Source organism: Phoca vitulina, unplaced genomic scaffold (genome assembly GCF_004348235.1).
Source record: "Phoca vitulina isolate PV1807 unplaced genomic scaffold, GSC_HSeal_1.0 scaffold8, whole genome shotgun sequence".
Lineage (NCBI taxonomy): Eukaryota > Metazoa > Chordata > Mammalia > Carnivora > Phocidae > Phoca > Phoca vitulina.
The window spans coordinates 50,857,378-50,881,499 of NW_022589711.1; the positions used below are offsets into that span (position 1 = coordinate 50,857,378).

At 37.0% G+C, this 24,122-nt stretch overlaps 1 protein-coding gene across 4 annotated transcripts in view; it reads right to left on the minus strand.

Moving 5' to 3' along the window:
• OPA1 (OPA1 mitochondrial dynamin like GTPase) overlaps positions 1-21,977 on the minus strand; it is an 88,044-nt gene extending 66,067 nt beyond the window's left edge. The window contains exons 1-7 of one of the 4 annotated variants that reach the window (XM_032406892.1): positions 21,657-21,977; positions 14,906-15,224; positions 14,160-14,256; positions 12,332-12,439; positions 11,783-11,836; positions 10,829-10,896; positions 2,346-2,456 (exon numbers count right to left, since the gene is read on the minus strand). In XM_032406892.1, the coding sequence (XP_032262783.1) occupies positions 2,346-2,456; positions 10,829-10,896; positions 11,783-11,836; positions 12,332-12,439; positions 14,160-14,256; positions 14,906-15,224; positions 21,657-21,688 (789 nt within the window). In that variant the 5' untranslated portion in view covers positions 21,689-21,977. The remainder of the gene's footprint in view (positions 1-2,345; positions 2,457-10,828; positions 10,897-11,782; positions 11,837-12,331; positions 12,440-14,159; positions 14,257-14,905; positions 15,225-21,656) is intronic. The other 3 variants (XM_032406894.1, XM_032406895.1, XM_032406896.1) reach the window with 3 other exon arrangements.
• Positions 21,978-24,122: the final 2,145 nt, after the last annotated feature.

Below are 24,122 nucleotides of genomic sequence, written 5' to 3' on the forward strand. Positions count from 1 at the left end.
CGGCTGTGAATCTGATGGAGAAAGAGCGGAATCCTCCGCAGAAACAAGCTAAAGCTGAAAAAGAAAAACCTTTACTAGCTCCTCACAAAACCAAGCCTGAGTGTTGTATTTTAAGTATTTCTTCCTACTAAGCCATTGTGGCCATTCTGAAATACCAAAATACATAGGTAAAGGACTCGTAAACATTTCCATGTATGTGTATGTATTCATAGGAGGCAAAACTACCAAAGGCAGTTTGAATCTACTGTCTACATGAGCGATAGGGACAGCTTATTAGCTGCTACTAATAAGATATAAAAAAATGAAGGCCTACTTATATTTTCAAGAAGGTAAGGGAGGAAGAATGATTAAAAAGTGACAAAAAGCTGTGGTTCTGCACCTCAAGAAAACCTCAAATGCCTGGAGGAATGACACAAATCTCACGAATTGGGATTCGGATCATGAGGACAGTGAAGGGCTGAAAAAGTCACCTGTGTACCCACTACAGGGAGAAACGGGGGAAGATGCAGTAAGGAAATGATCTTTAGGGACAGTCAGGGGAATGATGTCATTACAGAAGAGCGTGAATTGCTTTTGAAGTTCCATTTACTTTCGCGCTGGGTAACTCCAGAGTGGGCCAGACTACCTGGTGCTCGACTAAGTATGCCTCAATAAACCACACCACATGGAGATGCAGTCCTGTCAGCTGCTATTTTACAAAGGGGGAAAATGTGGAATAAAAGATTACGTGGACAATCTGATGACCTCAAAAAGAGAAATGAGATCTCTAAACCTGAAAACTGCCTAGTAAAGTAGGCCTCAAATGAACACTAACCTTGGGCAATGCAGAAAATGAACATTATTCACTACTAATATCCCTTAAATCATCTGATTCAAAAGTATATCGATGATCTTAAACCGTATCTTAGAATCTTAGAATGGCAGATCTGTGGGACTCATTTCAAATTATTTTACCATTATGAAAAAACAAGAACTTCTAACTAGAGCTATTCATATTTCTAACTAACATACCAGAACATACCAGTTCTTTCCCCTTCTTTCTGTAACAAACCTAAGGAACAGATGGCTCAGCTTAAGCATCCAATTTGTTAGAATATTTAAATGGCACTTCACTGACATACAGAGCAGAGAATGCTAAAGCACCATTTAAAATAAGCCCTTTCTTGGTTTAACACATCTACTTTAACTCAACCAAATAGGAAAATAACTTATTTTCGATTTCAACCTATGTTGTTCATTCACTGAAAGCTAAATATACAGGAGTTGATTCTACAGCCATGGAATTGAGAAAAGCCAGGAAGTGACTGAAAAGATAAATGAAACTGTGAGGAGTACTCTCAAGTGTTACCCATCACCAAATGAGGTAAGGTTAGTAAGCAAAATTACTGCATCAAATCATTATTTATAATATTGGTTGACTTCAAACCAGAACCTACAGGAAGCTAATTAAATGGCTGAATCTCTTTTCCTGAGTAAAATTTGTATATGACTTTTAAAACTTTCCTGATCTAATATATGTAACCTAATTAAGCTGATGTCAAGATCTCAGAATGTAACTTTAAAGTCATTACATTCATTTCATTTTGACTCAAGTCTCTTCAGAACATTAACCTTGGGATCTACACCATGGGACTATCTAACAGCCAAAAGCATCCTTTTAAGGACTTCTTGATTATACCTAAAACCAAACATTTGTACAGATTTATGCTGACTTTTATGAGAATCTGTTCTTCAGCAACCCAAATCGTATCAAATTTCCAGTATTCAATCCTTCGGTAGTCCAAGGTGAAAATTTATTTGTGCTGACTTCACTGATGATTGTGGAAAAACTTAATCAATGAGTTTATCAGGTATTCGAATAATTTTGCCCAAAATTTATACCAAAATAGTTTTTTTCTATAAGAAATAACCATGTTTTCTGCTGACCCACTTTACTAAAACAAGTAAATTTCATTCTTTAAATAATTTAAATAGTGGTTGTCGACAGTAGTCCTTTACACTTTAGGAATGAAAACTTGGGAGAACCACAGACAAGCTAAAAACTAAAGGTGACTTGATACAATAACTGGACCAAACAAACCACAATTCATAATTCTTCTCTAAATACAAATCCATGGACCCTCACAGAGAATCTCAGTTTGAGAAAATTCCTATGTTTAATATTTTGGGTTTATTTATCCACTTCAGGAAAGTTACATATTTGTATTATGTATCTTTTATATTTTTACTTTGTTAAAAATAATTTCCCATCACTGGAGTCCATGAATGGATTAAGGTGATATGATCTTGGTAGAAATGGCTGATTAGTGTGAATACATCAGTAGCCCCCTTAAATGATCCATCACCTTGCGCTTCTGTTGGGCATAGCTCGTGTTATATTGGCCAGCAGCTCTGCGTGCTTCCTCTTCATGCTCTTGAATTTGCTGTTGTAAGAGAATGAGCTCACCAAGCAGACCCTGCCATGAGTTTACAATGAGGAGAAGAGGAAAATTGGGGAGGAGAACAATGTTAAACCAAAGGGCACAAGCAAGGAACGGGCGTAAGTTAGGGAAGAATGGATAGCTTATAACAAAAACGGAAATGCGTTTCTGTACTTTTAGAGCCGCTATATAACAGGGCTCTATACCACATTTCCATTTCTCCCCTCAGTAAAATTAGATGTCTCAAAATACGAAACAGCAGAGTTTAAAAAGAGAAAAGCAATGTGACTGTCTGCTGAGTAACATGAGCCAGATATATATTAATATACAGTAAAACCTAGACTAACTGGAATGCTCAAGGAAAGTGGCATTGTAGTTAACAACTTATTACTTCAACCCTTATTTTTGAATTGCCAATATGAACTAGTGTATGCTCCTGACTTGATACAAAAGGGGAAAGAAATCTTAATTCTCAACCATAATTCTCACAAGACTGAAATAATAGCTTATTTAATTATTAAATTATTACTCTTAAGTATTTTTCCTTGATATCTAATGACTTAAAGATTACAGCCCCTCAAAACTACTGAGTTTCCAAGCATCAAGTTAATCACAGTTTTACAGTAATTCATATATTCTACATGCCTACGCACACAAGCTTATCTGACTGCAATTTAGGATTCTCTTTCTTCAAATTAAAAAATAATGTTTGAGGCACTGTTTTAAATTCATACAACATAAAGTAAGTATTTGACTGAATTTTCACTTTTTATGAGCTGTTTTGACATTCAGTAGAAACAGCCTCTAAGAACGTAAGTAATCTATCAATTACTAAAGCACAAGCACTATAAAAGAACATAACTGAGATTTGGAAATACAGTTATTATGAAAACTCAAAACGAAACAAAACCCAGTTACCTATGTACAACACAATCACCATTCCTATGTTTAAAATTCATTCCATTTAATAATCATGAAATGTTAACTGGTGCAATTTTTATCACAATGTATTTACATGGGGATTGGTACTCAATACATGTCATTTTCTGTACAGTATTTTTAATTGCTGGCCTATTAGATAAGAGATCCCAAGAGATGTGGAAGAAAAGACAACTAAGGATTGAAAATGTCACAAGCCTAGTAGTTTTTCAATTAGACACCCTAAAAAAAACGTAAAGTTCCAATGAATGGAGTCACTATTTAATATGCAGAAGAACAGGGCTCTGGGAGAACCATGGGCTCAATTTTTACCACATTATAAAAATAAAAAGAGCTAGGAAAACGAAACTCATTAAAATAATCTAAACTGGCAGTTTCAAATAGCTTCAGAGATTTTTAAAATAATTGTCCAAAGTATTATATTTTATATAATACAATTAGAAAGCTTCCTAAAATGCTGGTTAACATTACATTCAAATTTTAATTAGTAGAATCATCCAGAGGCTTAGTAACTTAACTTTATATAACCCAAAGACTTCTACTATAAATGAAAGTTTTCCAGAAAAGAAATAAATACAAACAGGAAAGCTAATATTCTAGTAAAGCATTTTAAATTAAGGGAAAGTATTGGCATATAATTCGGGAGATTTTTGTCTGAATCTTACATTGAATACATTAGGCTATGCCAACAGTAATAAAACCGGTTGACTTACTATAAATCAAAGGATGAAACTAGTTGAAATTTCTGTGTGACAAGTGAGAGAACATCAAAATGGCAGGTGACATAACTGAACTGTCAACATCTGTTTCCAAATTCATTCATCACGGTGATCTTTAAAGATAGATCTTTTAAATGAATACTTTTAGGGTCATGGATAAATCTAGCAAAGAAAGACAATGCCAACCAACTACTCTCACTGTCCTCATCATTCCTAACTATCTATCATTTTTTCATTTTTTGTATGATTGTTTTTCATAAAGCAGAAAGAAGAGTAATCCAACTTATTTTTATTAATTTAGTTATTTACTATAATCACTTCTCATCATCCAAATGTTCAGATGCCTCAAAACAATACCCTTTTAAAGGCTTCTTCTGTGTTGGCTTATACAGTCGTGTACCTGTACTTTAATTAACATACTACCAGTATTCTAACTTATATAATGCCAAAGCAGTGAGCAAATACTCCACATTTCTTAACTGTGCTGGTCTATCAGGCACATGATTTGTTTTTTACTTATAGCTTAAATACCCCTCCCTAATCCATTGCTTGTATCTATATACAAATTGTATGGTAAACAATATCTATTACATTACAAGCAAACACCCTCTTTTTAGCGACACCTCACTTTCCTTCCAAGTTTGTTACTGAAGCACTGTTATGTGAAGATAGTTGAAATTAACTGTTACCTCCTGAAAAAAGTAGGAAGAAAACAAGAATTAGACACAGAAAAAACTATTTACACTATGCTACATAACTAAAGGAGGTTACCTTTATCCAATTTGGGGCATCAAATCTCACCCTAAATACAGCTTCTGAGCTAATAAGGCCACGTGGAATAAGGAAGGGAAAGAAATGTGACTACTGTGCAAGACACACTCCTTAAATGGACAAAATACATTTTGTTCAATAAATATTTTCCCAAGCTCAGACATTTTTCCCTCAAGAAACAGCACATAATTACGTTAAAATCACATACATTATATATAAACGTAACTGTTGTAAATAGCAATAGTTATTGTAAACAACTACAAATGATATATTCTCTAAACATCTCCTAGTTACTGTCAATTTGACCCCGCAACTCTCAGTCTCATATTTCTACAGTATTGTCAGATTTTTAAAAAATTATAACATTAGATCAAGAAAATCAGCGATAACTCTAGAAACCAAAATATCAGCCAAAAATACTGCAAAAACCTTAAAGTCTTTCTGTTGATAGGAAAGATTTTAAATAATCTTACAATTATAAGTCATTCATATGTGAATACATTTAAAATACTGTATTTATAACAGCATTTTAAAAATTCATAGCAGAACTAGGCTTTTATCCTGTTTGTTTGTATACCTACCACCTAGAATAAGACCTGACACTTGAGATGTGTTATAGCTGACACCTAAAGAAAGACTTGGCACATGTTTATTCCTTCAATGATCAAATTATGACCTACTTTTACCTAATAATGCACACGAAGTTTCTAGTATAAAATTCAAATTGGGTTTCCAAAAAAATGTGTAATCTGTAAATAAGCTATACATCAGCCCTATAATCTATTTTCCCATTTTTCATCATCTCCAGAACAGACTCCACAGAAATTAAGAAAAGGGGAGGAAATTCATCAAATAATGTTAATAGGCAATTAACTCATACAGTAATTAAGAATGTAAGGTAATAATAATCATTGTCATCCTCATCACCCTAATAGCCAGTATTTGTTTAGTTTTATTAGGTGCAGATCTTGTGCTAAAGGGCTATACATAAAACAACCCTATCAAGCAGGGGTTCCCCCTTTTACAGAAGAGGAAACCAGCAACTCAAGAGTTTGAGCTTGTCCAACCAAGATCACATAGCTCAGAAAGCAGGAAGGACAGCATCTGAATGCAGGCAGCGTGACTACAAAGTCTGTACCTGATGCAGTCCTATCGCCACAATGGTCTATTTACAAAGTGGCCTTGACTCCAGGAGGTTTAATCCACATTTAAAAGAAGAAAATGGTTAATACTACAATACATCAGAAGGCATATTTGAATTACTAAGAAGATGGGCTGGCTGAGTAGTCCACAGAGAACTTAGGACCTACAAACCTAAAATATTCACTACCTAGCCCTTTAACATAAAGTGTGCCAACCCCTGCTTTATTACTTTTCAAAGTAACCTAGGTCCAGAAAAGAACTTTATGAAAGTGAAGACTTCTTTTCACTTCCATTCAAAAAATACTGGTATGAATTAAACTACTTTTCAGAGTTTGAATAATTTTATTTGATTAGCTAGAAATAACTATTTCTCCCCTCCCAGTAATACATAGCTCTGCTCAAGGTATTTATGGTCAATGGAAAAAGGTTTATTAATGGATATCAGAAGGAAATATATCTTTCCATTTGGATTATTTAACCTGCTTCTATTCAGAAATATAATTTCCTATTTTACTACTTGGACAATTTCTACAACTGATAATTTTAAGAGATGAATAAATCAGTCTATTACGGATAGTTATTATCAATATTACAATTCCTACCAAATCCCCTTTGTTCTAAATTGTTACCAAAAAACAGTACTATGTACACAGTATGTACTTAATGTTTCTTAAATGACATAAAAGGACAGTGTGCTTATGAAGGAATAAAATAGGATGGCCTGTTTTGCCATTCCATTTTTCTTTATGCAGTTCTTCCCTCCTTTTCTTCCGCTGATACCTCTGCTTCCCAACTACTACACTCCAGTGCACAAATGGGTTGGCTTCCTAGCTAAGATTCTAACCTTGTTTGCCAGTTAGCTGCTCAGGAAACTTAAGTTTACTGATCTGTAGTTGCTTGATGATGTTGGCTGTGGGAATTTCATTTTGCACAGTTACTACATTATTTGTTGCCTGAGGAATCCCAGAAACATAAATCCTACTTAAGCAATGCTGCTTCATTTTAGTTACCAAGCATAGGTACTACTTTCACATTCTTATGCTCCTCAGTAGATGCCAAATATCAAAGGCCAAGAGAAATTCACATGTGATCAGAGTGAAGACATATAAGATTTTGTGGCCTACTTGTTGGCATTAATGAAATTTATTTACTTCAATTAGCATCTCTTTCACTGTGTTAAATTAATCACTCAATTTTGCTAAAAGCTCAGTATTATCCTAGGTGTTCTAGGATAGAGATTTTATGATAGAAAGAATGCAAGCCAAAGTAAGTAATGTTTCAGCTGGCAACTGTTTTCAGTGTTAAGAGTATAGTTAATGGAACTAAAATAGTTATGGAAGGTTTGACGAAGAGGACAACAGAGCGAGGCTTTAAGGATGAGAAAAAATTTGGCAGAAAAGGGAAGAGAAAGATATCAGCTGGGAGGTATAAGACAGGTAAAGCCACAAAAATAAGAATTAGAGTAACATATGGAAAGGAAGAACATTAATTACCATCTAATAATCACACTTAAAACAGTAATACCACTCTTCATGATTTAGACCTTTAAAACGTCCTCCAAATATTTTCTATAAATTATAAATGTGCTTGTAACCTTCAGAATGACCATATTGCTTACTTCTGTGAGATGTTTATGACCAATCAGAAACATGATAAAACAAAAGTACAGATGTCTCATTTAGCAAGTTAGTTTTCACTACAACAGACAATCTTACTGAATCTAAAAAAGGAGATTCACTAAGTGGTCTTGTCACCTATGTTATGATTGATATACAGAAATCTGCTGATTTGCAAATGATTCACTAAAATAGGCTCACTACTTCAGTTCTCAATTTGCCTTCAGGTGGTTCTGAAGGTCTCCAGGTCTCAAGGATATTATTCAGTTGACATCAAGGGCTCTAATATTTTTCTTCAGTGGATATAAATTTTAAAATTTCTGATTAACAGCATTTATTGAAAAGTGGTTTTGATATTTTTCCATTTTTTAAATTTGGTAATATGTATCAGAACTGCTGGTCAACATGATGTAAACAACTACTGTCCATAAACTGAATGGATATAAATCCAGGCAAAGTCAAAGGAACTTGATGTTTAGTTAGCCTGTGCAGCATCATGCAGAAATATATGCTTTTCCCTTTTTGTAGACTTTTGGTAGACCTCAATTACAACTTTCCCGAGTACCTAAAAGTATAGTGACCCCAGACTGGGAGCCACAGGTAATCAGTTCATTGCGTTATTAATTTTGTCTGATGCAAGTCAAATAATCTGACATCCGTATTCTCTCAACTATGTCATTTTCACTTCAGTTGATTTTGAAAGGTCCTAACTGTTCCTCTACCTGCCAGCATTTCTCCAGATGTGTTCCCGTTTTTTTTATTTACTTATTTATTTTAGAGGGAGGGAGGGAGGGAGAGAGAGAGAGTGGGAGCACATGAGTAGGGGGAGGGGCAGAGGGGAAGCAGGGGAGTCCAACACATGGCCCCATCCTGATGGGGCGAGCACAACCCCAGCTGAAACCAAGTCAAGACACTCAATGGACTGAGCCACCCAGGTGCCCCTGTGTTCTTCTATTAGAAAGGACAAATCTCTTTTCTAGTTCTAGCTGTAGAAATGTTTTTATTACTACTTTAAAAAAAAATTGGGGGGTGCCTGGGTGGCTCAGTCGTTAAGCGTCTGCCTTCGGCTCAGGTCATGATCGCAGGGTCCTGGGATGGAGCCCATGTTGGGCTCCCTGCTCAGCGGGGGGCCTGCTTCTCCCTTTCCCACTCCTCCTGCTTGTGTTCCCGCTCTTGCTGTCTCTCTGTCAAATAAATAAATAAAATCTTAAAAAAAAATTAAAAAAAAATTGGATTCACATTTACTTTTACATTTCTAGTTTAAGTCTGGCCAGAAATTCTGGTACAACCCAGACAACCACTAAGCTAAGGCACGACTGCTTCAGACTCTGAATACCGTTTTCTATCTGGGGCTCTCCTAGGCAAGAGGATCACAGGTAAGAGCCAAGCCTGGAAACACATCATGTTGCATATTAACAAAATTTAAAACCACTAGTTGAGGCTGGAAATACTTTTCCTGTATAGTAAATTCTTAAACTTGCATTTGCTACAATTTAATTTAAACTATAATGAAAGCACCTTAATTACAACTCTAGACTCAGTAATATTAATTGTTGAGCTTTTAATGGGAAAGATAATCACCATAAATTATGAAAAAGTTAAAAGAAAACAGTAGATGAGGACATTTACCTTCAAGCAAAGTAAACTATAAAATAAAGCAGTAAATTTACTTTTATGTCTACTGCGTAAAAAACATCTGAGACTAAAATGATATTCCCAGGGATCCATTCTCTTGCTTCTTCTGTACTGCAAAGCTCCTGATCACTTACCAATTATTCATTAAGCATCTTAGCAGGATTTTAAGGAGATTATCTGAGCTAGACCCTGAAACAAGTTTTTTCATTCACCAAAGCAATCCTTGGCCATAACAGAGAATAGCAAAGATGCCGACCTCCCCTAACTGATCTAGGCAACAAGGCCTCGTCACTCGAAAACCACACTACTAATCCTATAAGAGAGGTCCTTCTCCCTTGTTAGATTAGCTCTTCTCTGCACATTAAGTCTACCTGCATTAAGGGACAAGGCCTTGGCTCCAAATAAGCTTTGCATAATAGGCTAATTGCTATTCAAATTTTTCTTCCCAGTAGCATGAATAGTCAAGGATGTTCCTTTTGTTAACATGCCAATGGAAAAGGTATCAATCAAGATCAAGTTAAAAGGCAAATACACTTGTACACATACACATATATGCACACACATTTTAAAATGTTTTCTCTAAAAGATCTAGTTAAAAGGCAAGAGAAAAGTCTTTGAAATACTGGAATTTAAACCTGGAATATCACGCAAAAAGTTCAAAGTTAAAGGACAAGGAGAGAGATGGAAACTTATGCATCGGAATTATTTTCTTTCTGCTTTCCAAGTAAACATAAATTTCCCTTCAATTTATAAAAACCATAATAACCTTCAGTATAAAAGTTACATACTCCAAATTTAATTTTAAAATGTTCATTAAATATTTTTTCAGGTATCTATTTATCTAAATATTATTTCAGAAAAACTTCCAAGGAATCAGTTATCTTACCAATTCCAAAAGATGAAAAAAAGGAAGACTAAGAGAATATCAGGTTAACATATGAATATAAATAAAGAGCAATGCCTATGTTATTTTACATCAGCAACTCTACCAAAACTTTCATATGGATTTCAACACAAGTACTGAAATTGACATAACCAAAATAACTCCATACATAATTGTTGACTATTAATGTAACAGAATCAATCTATCCCCTAATAACCCATTTCCTATTCTCTTAATATTTCCACTAAGTATATGCCATGAAACATTAGTCCCTAGAATATATTTCATGGAAAAAGGGTTCTGTTGCTAAATAAATCTGGACAACTCTGTACACTTTGACTTCTGGGATTCACAATGCACACAAGTATATTAACGTCTGAAAAGTCCTCGGAAAAAGAAAAGCCTGTTTATTTTACTTACTCAGCTTTTCCTATACATATTTAACAATAAAGCACTTTGTTGAAAACAATCCTTGTATAACTAATATTTCACAGAGCATATTTGAAGGAAATGGGCTTCTCCAATAATATTTCCAGAACTGTCACATAGTACCTCCACTTTGTACCAAGATTAAAAACACCTCTACTTAGATGCTTTTATATTTGCTCCTCAGATGCTACTGTTTTCAAGTCTTCTAGGTGGGTAAAAACTATTTTATCTCTTTCAAGACTATCTATGTGAAGAGTTCTCCTTTATACTTACCTTTCTATAATGCTTGTCACTTTCAGATCCATGATCTGTTGCTCTAAATGCTGTTTCTCCAGGTGAACCTTAAAGATAAATATGCAGTCCTTTAAATTCTCCATTGCTGTCAATAGCCCAAATTCCAACTTACTTTATTTTTTATTTTTATTTTTTTTAAAGATTTTATTTATCTATTTGACAGAGAGAGAGAGACAGTGAGAGAGGGAACACAAGCAGGGGGAGTGGGAGAGGGAGAAGCAGGCTTCCCACCGAGAAGGGAGCCCGATGTGGGGCTGATCCTAGGACCCTGGGATCATGACCTGAGCCGAAGGCAGACGCTTAACGACTGAGCCACCCAGGCGCCCCATCCAACTTATTTTAAAGGCAAATAGATTTTTAGAGCAAAAATCACTTTTTTGAGAATTAAAAGCTATTCTTATTTGAAGGAACATACTGGTAACCTATGTCAAAAAAAAAAAAAACCTTTTTAAATATTGTAAGACATGTTTAAAATTTCACTGAAAATTACAATTAAAAAAAAGACAATCTTTGATAAGGATTATTTTCCATGAAAGTACTTACAGTTCAGCCATTTACCACTGCCATTACAGACCACAGATAGTAACAAAATAAATTTAAAATGTCAACTGTGACAGGACAGATGAGACAAACTAAAATTACTTTTCATTTCAATTATCAGAAACAATCATATCAAGTTCAAGAAAATATTTTGGTTAAGCAAACTTCCTAATAGTTTTAATCTTATAGATACATATTTAGGAATTTTAGTTTTACTGTAAAATAATTATTTTATTATTTCACCTATAAGATAAGGAGTTTGCCCAATATAGTTCTGGAGTTTTAAAATTCAGCATAAGCAGCATAAATTTGGTCTGAAATTTTATTTGCAACTAGTTTATTAGAAGCATTTAAAAGGCATGTTAAGGTCAGCAAAAATGTCTGTTTACACACCTAACAAGAGAAGTAGGTCAGAAGCTCCTATGACTTCACTAACCAATTTGTGACCTGTGAAAAACCAGCAAAAGGGGAAATAGAAATGTAAAATTTGACAGGAATGAGCAAACAAATGTCTGAGATCGGAGTTATATCATGATAGGGCATGAATTGGGCAAATACACCAGGATTAACCTCAGTAAATTCTACTCATTATGGTACATCATAATTAAGTTTGTTTTAAAATCACCAAATTGGTTCTAACCAATTATGAAAAGCAAGCACATAGGAAGTCTCATCTACTTGTCAGGAACAAGAGATATTTTTTTCCCTCATTGACTAAAGCCAAGCATGTTTAAGCTCTTACAAATTTTCATTTTGTTGCATTAACCAAAATTTAAAACCACTGAGCACCAAAACTTTGTGCGTCTTTTCTTCAAAAACCTGTTTTTCATTTGTACTAAATGTTTTCATTTAAAAGACAGGAATCAACAAATGAATACATCTCAGTATTTTTCCTCTGCTGTTTCTGACATTTTAAGTGAGATCAAATAGGTCCTTCCTTACCTGTGGTGAAAAAGTCCTTCAATAAGCTGAGGCTTTCGACAATCTTATCAAAGTCAGGTGCCAATTTTGCAAGGTCCTCTGAATTAGGAAGTGCTTTTCTAATTTTCTCTGGAGAAGATGAAAAAAATTTCTCAAAATATTTCACTATTATTAATTTCACTATTAAAACATTGATAAAATTTAAATAATATCCTATATAAATATATATAAATTTAAATTAAAATATTTTTCCATTTTTCTCCCTATTACAACCACAACTGCTACATGTATCTGAAACAATATGTAATTCTGACGATATTTCACAAGCCATGAAATTTGTTTAAAAAGACTCACCAAATGTCTGGCTTAAATGGACAGCTTTGCTCTATAAGTTAAATGTCTTGAAACAGAAGCACTATAGGAACAATGTTAACACTGTACTGGAATCAGAAATACTTTTAAGGAGAAAATCACAGCAAAGAGGCTAAGAATCAAAGGAAAAAGAGAAAAACGCCTCCTGTAACACCTGGTCCAAACTCAAAAAAAGTAATGAAATCTCAGTTCAAGTTCAGAAACAGAATTCCATTACTTTTCTCTGTCCTTTCACAGACCTTCAGAAAATTCACACTTGTTACTATTTGGAAATAACTGTCTAAGAGGCCAAGGCAAGCTTTGGTTTTATTTTTGCTAGCTTTATTTATAAAATGGTCAGAGTATTTATTTTTGTTTACAAACACTCAACGATTTTGTCGAGGTTTGGTACAACTTTACAGTATCTTCTGATTTAGGATGGGCTTTTCTTAATTTTCTCTGCAGAAGACCAAAACACATAAATATTCTCAAAATAAGAATATATGTCAGATATTGTTCTAGTGCTATAAAAGCATTCACCTGTTCAATCTTCATAGCAACCCTACAAAACAATTATCATCAACCACACTTTACAGGTGAGGAACTGAGGCACTGAGGTTAAGTAGCTGGACCTGCGCACACAGCAGAGAAGCGGGGAGTCAGGCTTCAGCCTAGCTTCAGAATCCAGACCCTCAGCCCCACACTGTGGTACTGGCAAATACATCGAAGTCGAAAGCTCTCCACATGAATATTAGAAAAATACTGAAAGAGTGCTTCAAATTCCTGCAGGTTCCTCTGTCAATGCAGCATGGTTTTATCTTTAAGAAAATGCCGTGTGAATAAGTACATTCCACCCCCATATACACCTAGGCTAAAAAATTAGACAAAGTCTAAAAAAAAGACTGAGGAAAATAAGTTTTTAATTACCATAACTTAATCTTGGCAATCAGAACTATCAAATATACTTTTTTCTCATCTACCTGTTATAGAAAAGGGGGAACAATGGCTGACTATGGGGAGAAATTACTACGGACACTAGCAGGCTTTTAGGGACCTGGTTACAAAAAGTAGAGGTAACCAAGGGATCTAGTCAAAATTAACTAGTTAGGTGGGTCATGGTGCATCTGTTCTGGGTAACAATACACAACGCTGAAAGTGATGTCTAGGAAGGCTGCTTAGCTGACAAATTCGTTAGTTAGCAAATGATAAGAAACCAAAGTGTACGTAGACTATGGCTCTAAAATATTAACCACACACACAGACTAGCTACAATTAAAAGAAAATGTCCATAAGGAAGGACAGTGGTGGCTATGTCAGAGTGATGGGCGAGGGCGTTATTTTTTTCCTACCAATTTTTTCTTTGATATTCTATTACTTTTACCATTCAAATAAAACTGCTACACAGTAAGCTCATGAGTGAAGAAACTATCTCAATACCACTATTTCTCTTTCCCAAAGATACTACCAAGAAACGTGTTTCAATGTTGATGATACAAACCTAAATCGATGTACTCATCAATCTCCCACACTATGTCAGGCACAATCCATTTATAGTCACTAAGGTCAGGTATCATATCTTTCCACTGATCAAAAGTCTAAAAGAAAAGAAAGTACGCCAATCAAATGCTCTGAACGTCATACAAAAATAAAGAAAAACTACCTTAATTTATCTAATTAAAACATGTTAATCTACTACGAACGATGTATTATGTTCAAACATTTTAGAAACAAAAGTAGCCTCGGCTCTTCTAAAAACAAATTAGCTGGCAAGCATATAAAATATGTAAATATTCCTTTACAAAATATGGAAAACGTAAAAATTCAAAACACAGTCTTATTTCAAACAGGTTTCATGACCTGGTTTTAAACAATACTGTGGAACAGAAGACAAACCAGGGGTGTCGCCTCTACTCCCAAAGCTGCCAAAAAGTGGTTGTGTTAGCATGCCACCTACTTTCCTGTCTGAGCTACTAAGTGGCAAGCTGAAAATCAAACCTAGGTGACCTCACCCCAGCCCAGTGCTCCCTTCCACTAGGCCATTCTCATTTCCTTTAAGTATAACCAAGATTCAAAGAGCATTTTTCTGTTAGCACCATTAAAACAATTTAGCACATGGTAGAGATACACAATACTTTTTTAAATATCTAATTATATTCTATTGCACTAAAGAAAAATGGTTTGTGCTATAAAACCCTCAAATAATCATGCTAAAATAATTGCAAAAGCAGTAGAAATCAGACTCACCTTTTTGGCTGTATAGCCACCCCCAACAGCAGATCCTAGTATGAGATATCGAAGTTTTAAGAGTCTTGCAGCTAATCTCGCTGGCCAAAAATTCCTGCGTGGCTGGTAGCCATATTTAATGGGAGAAAGTTTCAATTTACGTAAGGGAAGGTTAGTTAAAGAGGAGAACTGATGAAATGATGTCCTGAATTGGGGTCTTTGAAGCTTTAAGGTAGGATGATGTGAATGATAAATACTTCTTGAAACCAGATGCAGTTTTTGTAGTGGTAAGCTTCCTTTGATTCCAGAGCTATGTTTCACTAAGGATTGGCAGACCTCACTAAAAAAAAAAAGAGCACGGGACAAAGATCAGACTGCGTAACAATGCAAAGGAAATGATATAAAAAGAGCAATATACCCAAGAGAAAACACACAGGCGGGCATGTGACCAACCACATTATGTCAGACCGTACCTCGCATTTTCTAACCATTTACTACACGCCAGGCACTGTTGCAGCATGTGCTACCTCCTTTAATCCTGCTAAAAATCCTATGGTGAAAATACTGGTATTATCTCCATTCTACCAATGAGGAAAAGGTGGCACACACACATAAATAACTTGCCCAAGTCCACACAGACAGGATTCAAACCCAGGCAGTGGGACTCCAGAGCCTGCCCTCTCATTTACTTATTTTATTAACTGCTATTCGCTTTCAGTAAAATTGGAAACAAAATGAATGCAAACCTGCTTTTAAGCACAAAAATTCCAACAGCTTAGAATAGCTATTCTTTGGCCTCTCCTCTAGGTCTCAGAATCCTGAGATAGCCCAGGGATAGAAATTAAGGAAAAATCATTAACTACATATAAGGTACCTGACTGAAAGTTTCTGAATAGAGTAAGATTAATTAAAGAGTAATAAAAGAAGATACTAAAGGCAATGTGCAACAATCTGAATATTTGTGTCCTCCCCCAATTTATATATGGAAGCCTAATTCTCAACATGAAGTATTTGGAGGTGACGCCTTTGGGAGGTAACTTGCTTTGTATGTGGTCATGGACATGGAGCCCCTATGTTGGGATTGGTACCCTTATAAGGAGATGAAGAGTACAGATCGATCTCTCCCTCTCTGTCATGTGAGGACACAGAAGGAAGATGCCCGTCTATGAACCAGGAAGCGAGTCCTTACCATACACTAAATATGCTGGCACCTTGATCTTGGAGCTCTCAACCTCCAAGAACCGTGAGAAATAAATGTCTACTGTTAAAACCACTCAGCTTTTGGTAATATGGGGAGTGATAAGGTGATTGTATATCAGTTGTGCAGATATAAGAGAACAGACTAGAGTGAGTTAAGGTGGCAGCACTGAAAAAGGAAGGGAATGGTAGATACCAGAATGACAGACTAGACACGGGAGACAAGGGAAAAGAGTAAATAGTAATCCTGATGTTTTCGCTGGGAGACTAACATTACCACTTACAGATATTAAAAAAAAAATCAAGAGCCAAACCAACTGGGGGGAACAGCCCATGGTTCCATAACGTTTAGCTCAAACTTCTTTCAGCTCTATCCTTACAGCCACTTAGTGTTTTGAGCCAGATAAACTTTGGTTCCATTTATAGTTTCACTGCTTACCTGTGTGCAATCAAGGGCAAATTATGAACTTGCCAAAGCCTCAGTTTTTTAAAATCTGTTAGAATGGGATAATAGCTATATCAGAGTTATTGTCAATAATCACTAATTCAAGTTATCTTCTTCTCAGACCATAATCCCCTTCGATACAAATATCTTTGATCCTACTGGAACAACCAAGTCACAGATCCTTCTATCTTCTTAACCTATTAGTCTCCACCTTATCTATTTACCTACTTACCTAATTACCCACCTTATAATAAATAGTTCATAGTTTCAATGACTCTTTTGCAAATAATCTAAACTCAGTTGCCCTCTGGTTTTTTGTTACACTTGTCTGGCAAAATACAAACCCTAGATGAACTTTATTATCACTTTAAGCCTGTACCAAGGGAATGAAGCACTACTGAAGAAAATTGCATCTACTGGACAGACATCTCACCTTGGTCCCCAAGAACGCCTGACAATCTTACATTTTTCCACTCTCTGCTAGGACTATTTCAGATGTTCTCCACCCTCCTCTACCCTCCCACGTTCTCCCTATACTTCCTGCAATTTTCTGGAGAAAATGGAAGCCATCAGAAGGAGACATCCTGTTACTTCCTACTGCATCTACACCCACCCTGCTCTAGCTCCCTGTCCCCTCGGGTCCTGAGCCCTGAGCCCTGTGAGATTAGTTAGTACTCCTCTTCCCTTCAAAGGCAAATCCCTCTGTTTCCTTGGAATTCTTCCTGCCTTTTCAGGAATCACTAGTCAAGTCTTTCTCAATTTAAAGAAGAGAAAAAAACAGACACTGGTTCCCTGCTCTAGCTATTCTATTAAAAGCCAAACCAACCTGATTTCCATTTGTATCACTTCAGTGAAACAGCCCTTACTGAGTGTCCTGATGCCTTCCAATGGGTATTTATTTTTTCAATTCTCATTTTCTCTCTCTCAGCAGTATCTGACAGTGTTGACCCCCTCCTTGCTGGAACTCCCTTTACACCGATAGTCACTAGCTTTACTCCTATTCACTGGCAACTCTTTTTCAGGCACCCCCCCCCCCCCAGCTACCCCCCTTTTTTTATTTTAGAGAGAGACAGACAGAGAGCTTGTGAGCAGAGTGGGGGGTGGGGCAGAGGGAGAGGGAGAGAGAATCCCAAGCAGACTCCCCGGTGAGTGCGAAGCCCAACACGGGCTTGATCCTAGGACCCAGAGATCACCACGCCAGTGGAAATCAAGAATCAGATGCTCAACCAACTGAACCACCCAGGTGCCCCTCCCCAACTACCTTTTAAATGTTGGGAGTTCATGGGACTTTAGATATAAAGTCACTTCTCTTCTCATTCTATTCACTCTTCCCAGGCAATCTTATCTATACCCATTTCCTCAATTACCACATACATACTCATGTTTCTCAAAACTTGTATGTCTAATACAAATAGCTAAGTTCCAGATCCTTGTGTCCAAATGCCTACTGAACATCACCCCTTAAATATCAAAAAGTACCTCAAATGTCCAAATCCATGATATCCTTCCTCCCTCCTCCCAAACCCTGACCCCCCCTCTAGTACTTCCTATCTCAGGAAATGGCACAAACACCTGTCCAGCTGCACAAGCCACAAACTTGGGGTTCATTCTTGATACCTTCCTCATCCTCAAGTTCTACTTCCAACACAGATCTCTAATCTTCCATTTCTCCCATCTCTACTACCACCGTTCCTTACCTTGGCTGCTATTAACAGTCTCGACTGAGGGGTTCTCCACAGCACAGTCAGAGCACTCTTCTGAAATGTACATCTGATCACTGTCACTCACCTGCATAAATCTCAGTATCTCCTACATTCAGAATAAAATCCAAACTCCTGGTCTATAAAGCCCTCCAGGGTCTGGTCCTGCCTCTCTCCCTCTCACCTCCCAGCTGCACCCAGACCAGTTTTCATCTAGCTCCTGGACTGTGCCATACTCCTTCCCACCTCAGGGCCTTGATACCCACTGTACTTGGACAAACTCTTCTACCTACTTAACTCCCGCTACTCCTGTAACTCTGGTCACAAATGGTTTCACTTCAGCATTCCCTCCTCTCCTGGAACCTATATTCTAATTTGAGTCCCTTGCTACAGTTCTTGGCTCCCTGTGCTTTTTCTTCAGTGCACATAAAATTGGTATTACATAATATTGTAATTATTGGATTAATATTTGTCTCTACCAGTAAACTGCAATCTTCATAAGGCCAGGGCAGTCCTGTTTTGCTTGTCATTGTATTTCTAAAGCCTGGCCCAGTGCTTCACAAGTAGTACATGCTTAATAATTTTGCTGAATGAACATATGTTATTGGGAGAATAGCAAAAACAAAACAAAACAAAAGGTGAAAGAACCTAGCAATGACCATAGAGTAAGTGCTCAATAAATGTCATTTCAACATTAACTGCACTAACCTCTACTAATGTATCAATGAGTAGCCCTCTATCCCTCAGAAGTTGTTTGTTTTCAAGAAAGGAGTTAATCCAAATATATATCCAAATAGATAAACTCCAGACCCAAGGAGTCCTGTTGCTAAGATGCTATTACAAAGTTTATTGAATTAAACATGTCTTTAAGAGCTTAATAAATGTCTGAAAGGAATTCATGGAAATTAAGGCTGTAATAGCCAATAAAAAAAGATGAATAGCAACACCAGAAAATGTATTAAGGAAATTCTTGGGAACTTAGAACATAAAGAAAAATGGTGGAAATCAGTAGAAAAAAGTTAAGTGACTCAGAGAAGTGGTATCCAAAATGGGGATGTGTGTGGAATGCGTTCCATAGGATACACAAAATGACTCACTGGGATTCAGGAAGAAAGTACCAAAGCTTCTAGATACAGTATTTTTTGTATCTCATCCTTCAAGATTATGTTAGGGTAGAATTATAATGTAAATAATTAATACAGAGATATATATAATTTAAAAATAAGTGGGCATATACACATATTGTAGCATATGCCTACTATTTTTTTTAACATATGATAAGCACAGATCATATTTTGCAAATCATGGACATACAGGATCAATCTAAGAAGACCAATTCACCTAACAGGAGTCTAAAAACAAAGAAGAAAAATGAAAGGAAGAAAATAAAGAAAGAAAATAAAGAAAAGAAAAACTTCCCAGAACTGAAGAATCTTCTTAACAGAAAGGCCCACTAGTACCAAGCCAGATTTGGGGTGGAGGTTGAAGGGGGGGACCCACACCTTTGTCAAGGACAAAGCCTTGAGAAATTAAAGATAAGGCCAAGATCCTGAAAGCTTCCGTGAAGGGAAAAACAGGATACCTACAAATACCCAAAAATCAGATTGTCCCAAGAGTCTGTATTAGTGACAAAGGATGCTAGAAAAAAATGTAGAAATGCCTTTACCATTCTGAAAGAAAAGTATTTTGAATATAGATTTCTATATCTGGCCAAACTAAAAATCAATGTGATGCAAAACAACCCCCCCCATGACTCCCGAAATCATGTATTCTCTCTCATCTATCATCTCTTTTAACCTATGTATCATCTCCTAATACAAATTCTTTTTTCAACAAATTTACACAAACATTTATTGCACCTAAATAAGTGTTGGTCACTGATCTTCTTATATTACCGTATGTATTTAGATATATTATATCAAAAAATGTTTATGTTCCCATCTGTTTAAGAATGGGAATTTAAATGTACTCCTTCATAACAAACACGCAAAAGAAATACAGCAAAAGACAAATTCCAGAGCTTGAGGCTTCTGACCTTCCACATCTCTACTTCTGCAGGGGAGCTAAACTGTGCTATCAACATAAACACTTTTAAGCCATGACTCTATGGAGTCAATGGTAACAAACAATTTAGCGCAACAGCATCCACCTGAATAAACAAATATCAGTTATTAATCAGTCTGTTGTTAAGCTCAAATTTTAAAGTTTTCCTACATATCTCTTTTGTTCCAATGAAGTATGCTATTTTCTGCAAAGTCTTTTCTCCCTTTTTATTTAAATAAAATTAGATATGTTTCTCCAGGAAACAGTGAGGAGTAGAAATAAAAAGGTAGTAAATAATTTCCTGCAGTATCAAGGGCTGTGGATTTACTCAGAAACTCAAATTCCATAAAATTAGAAATAACTATTCAGTTATTCTGACTATAGCTATTGTATGTCATCCAGTTCTAAATTTAGACTCAACCTTCATAAAAATGGATTCCATTCCTTATAAAAACTAGAAATTACCTACACCCTTTAAACAACGTTATGAAAAAAATTCAAGACAGGTGTTTAGAAGCTAATTCAGGAAAACCAAGTTTTTCTAACCTTATTTGATGCATATTACTTCTTATCAACAGCCTGCAACAATGAGTTAAGCCTGAAAGTATTTAAGGATATTAGAACACGAATACAGTCAAATTTAAATCTTATTAAAATGTATATAGTAACCCACAGAAATGAAAAGATTCTAAGATTTTTTACTTGGGCTTAAACCAGGCTAGGGCAGCAATAACAGTGTGATTAGAAAGTTGGTGCTATATTCACCACTTTGCATCCAAAGCAAGTCTTCCTGCCTAAAAATGAAAAGCTGCTATTAAGAGGGCATCTCTAACCACCATCTCTGACACCATTTGCGTCACTGCCCAGAACTGACTCCAAAGCAAGTCTACTCAGCGGATTAGGACAAGAGGCAGGGTCCTCTTCACTCTGGGAGAAGAACTTGTACCCGCAAGAGCAATGTACACCTGGCATGGAGGTAGAAGAAAAAGAGTTAAGAGAGCGGCGGAGAGGGTGACACATGAACAGAGCCAGAGGCCGGGGAGGTAGAGGGCAGAAACAAGAAGCAACCAGAGACAGCGATAACAGCAAGGGCAGAAAGGTGAAAGGGGCAGGGACAAAAGGACAATACAGACAGGCCAAGACTGAAAGGGGCCCAGAATCTTCGAATGGCAAAGGAACAGGAACAAGGGCCAGGACTGCAGCCGGCACCTCAGGTAAGCCCGCTCAGGGCTCCTGTTAACTACGGGTCCTCAAAAATATCCCGGAATCCTCCAACCACCCTCCGCCTGGCCTGAGAGTTATGTGCACATTCTGGAGGTAGTGATGAAATAACTCGGTTTTTCGGAGGCCCCAGAAATAACGGGGCCAGGTCGGAGCCCACACTTACCAGGCCACGGCGGCCCGGCGTAGTCGCCACATCCCGCCGGCGAGGAAGTCACACAGGCGCCGACAGGGCCACGCGGCAGCCCGGGTGTCAGCCCCCGTCCGGCCCTTGCTCCAGGAATGACCCAGGAAGAAGCCCTCGGCAACAAGGGCACAGAGCAGCCACTGCGGCCCTCCCAATGGCGCATGGACTTCCGCGAGAGCCCGCCCGGCAGCCGTACTCCGTCCGTCAGAAAAACAAGCACCCCGCACCCTTCCTAGGAGGGCAGCACAAACGGTCCGCGGAGGAGTAGTGTCCGCGCTCGGAGCCTCCAGAGGAAACAAACACTTTCCGCTTCCCCTCACCCTTTCCCTCCCTCTGTGTTTCCGGGTTGGAATTACGAAATTTGAGCTTCCCAGGTCAAAGATTTGGAGAGGGGAGGAGGTGAGAGTGGGGCAGGGCCTGGCAGGGTGTAGGGCGAGGAAAGCGGATTGATAAATTCTCACTGGGTAGCTACCGGTTTAAGAAAATTTAGGTATTGATGGAGCATAGAGGAGCCTACGTAGCATCAAATGAATACAGTAATAGTGTAATAGAATAATAAAAACCAGTGGTTGCCCCACTCTTTTGTTCGGTGTCCTTGTTTACAAAGCACTTTCAGAACAATCTTGGGAAGCAAGAGGAGTCACGGATTGGTTAAGTGCTTTAGGATCTGAAGGATCTCTGAGAAGGGCTCGGATCAATTAGACCAGCTGTGGGTTTAGAATAAGTTTGTGCACTTCATAAAGGCATCAAAACTTATTTTTAATTCACTTTTTAAATGGCTTTCATTTGGCTTTTAATCCCACTAATTTATCGAAATGGCATCTGTCAAAGGCTCCAACAATTCCAAATTATCAGTGGTCCCTGGACCTCAGCATTCAGCTTAGAATGTTGGTGCTCAGCACTCTCCTTAGTTGGCTTCCTTCTCTGGGTTTTGGGGACATAACATTCTCCTTTTTCTCCAGGAGCTGCTGCTCCCCATTCTCCTTTGCTGGTTCTTCCTCTCCCCAAACTCTCAGTGTAGGAGAGTTCCAAATCTCAGAGATCCTGGGCCCCTTTCCTTCTCTATCTTCATTCTCTCCCTACCTTATTTGAATCAGTTCTATGACTTTAAATACTGTTTTCCCTTAACACTCTTGTGTTTTATTAGGAAACTGGGACCCATAAAAGGGATGTGGCCTGTGAAAGGTAATGAAGTCAATTAGTGACCAAAATGAAAGGGCCCTGTGCCCCCCTCTTCATTTCTACGGCACTCCCCCCCCCCCCCAATTCCTCTGCCCTTAATCATCAGAATCCTAAATCAGTCTCCATCCATTCACAACAAAGCCAAGTATTAGACCCAACCCTTGGTAGTAAACTTTCCAAATGCAGGACTCTGGGGGATTTTCTTTCTTTATTGTGGTGACTTTTAATGGCAGGTCCAGATAGGAACTTGCTATATTGTGCAAACTGTAGCCTTTTCCAGGATTGCAGAGTTGTGCAAAAATTCCTTTGTTACTGTTACTTCCCAGTTGTTTTAGAAAAAAAATAAGAGAAACCAAATAATGGTAACCCCTTTCATACATGGGTTACCTTTACATTTCACAAAGGCCCCCCCCCTTTTTTTTTTTTGCAATTCTACTTCTAGGCACTTAGCCTGAATCATTCCTTCATGTGCAAAGACAAATGCATGTTTATTTTTGCATTGCATGAAATAGTGAAAGATTGGACTCAACATCATTAAAAGATAAACTGAGGCATAATAAAAATTGTAAGTGTTTATTTGATTAAAAATTGATTTGAATTAAGCAGTGCCAAGCCAGAACTCTATCAACAGGAGCCAGGGACAAGACTTTTATAGAGAAGACAGGGAAGCAAAAGCGAGGAAATTTGGCTATAGCTTACATGATTGCCTTATTTGGGAAAGTCTAGTTGACTGCGATTGGTTGCCTTAGGTATTGCTTTCTTTCTTTCTTTCTTTTTTATTTAAATACAATTAGCCAACATATAGTACATCATTTGTTTCAGATGTAGAGTTCAGTAATTCATCAGTATTGCTTTCTTAAGCTTAAAGCATTTATAGGCTTAAGTTTTGGTTTGCTTAGTAGGCTGCCAAGGCATTAGAACCAAGTTGGTCTATATATTCAGCACATTCCCAACATAATCCCAGCAGGCATATATTGTAGAAATTAACTAAATATTCTAAAATGTATATAGAAATGCAAAGTGTCTAGAATGTCTAAAACAAAGAACAAGAAGAGTATTTATAACCAACTGACTTTAAGACTTAATATTATAATCAAGACAGTATAGTACTGGGATAAGAACAAATAGATCAAGGGACAAAATTAGAGGGTTCAGAAATAGATCTCCGTTTGTGCAGTCAATTGGTTTTTGGCAAAAGCACCAAAGCAATTCAATAAAGATAGAAGTCTTTTTAATAAATGATGTGAGAACAATTGGATATCT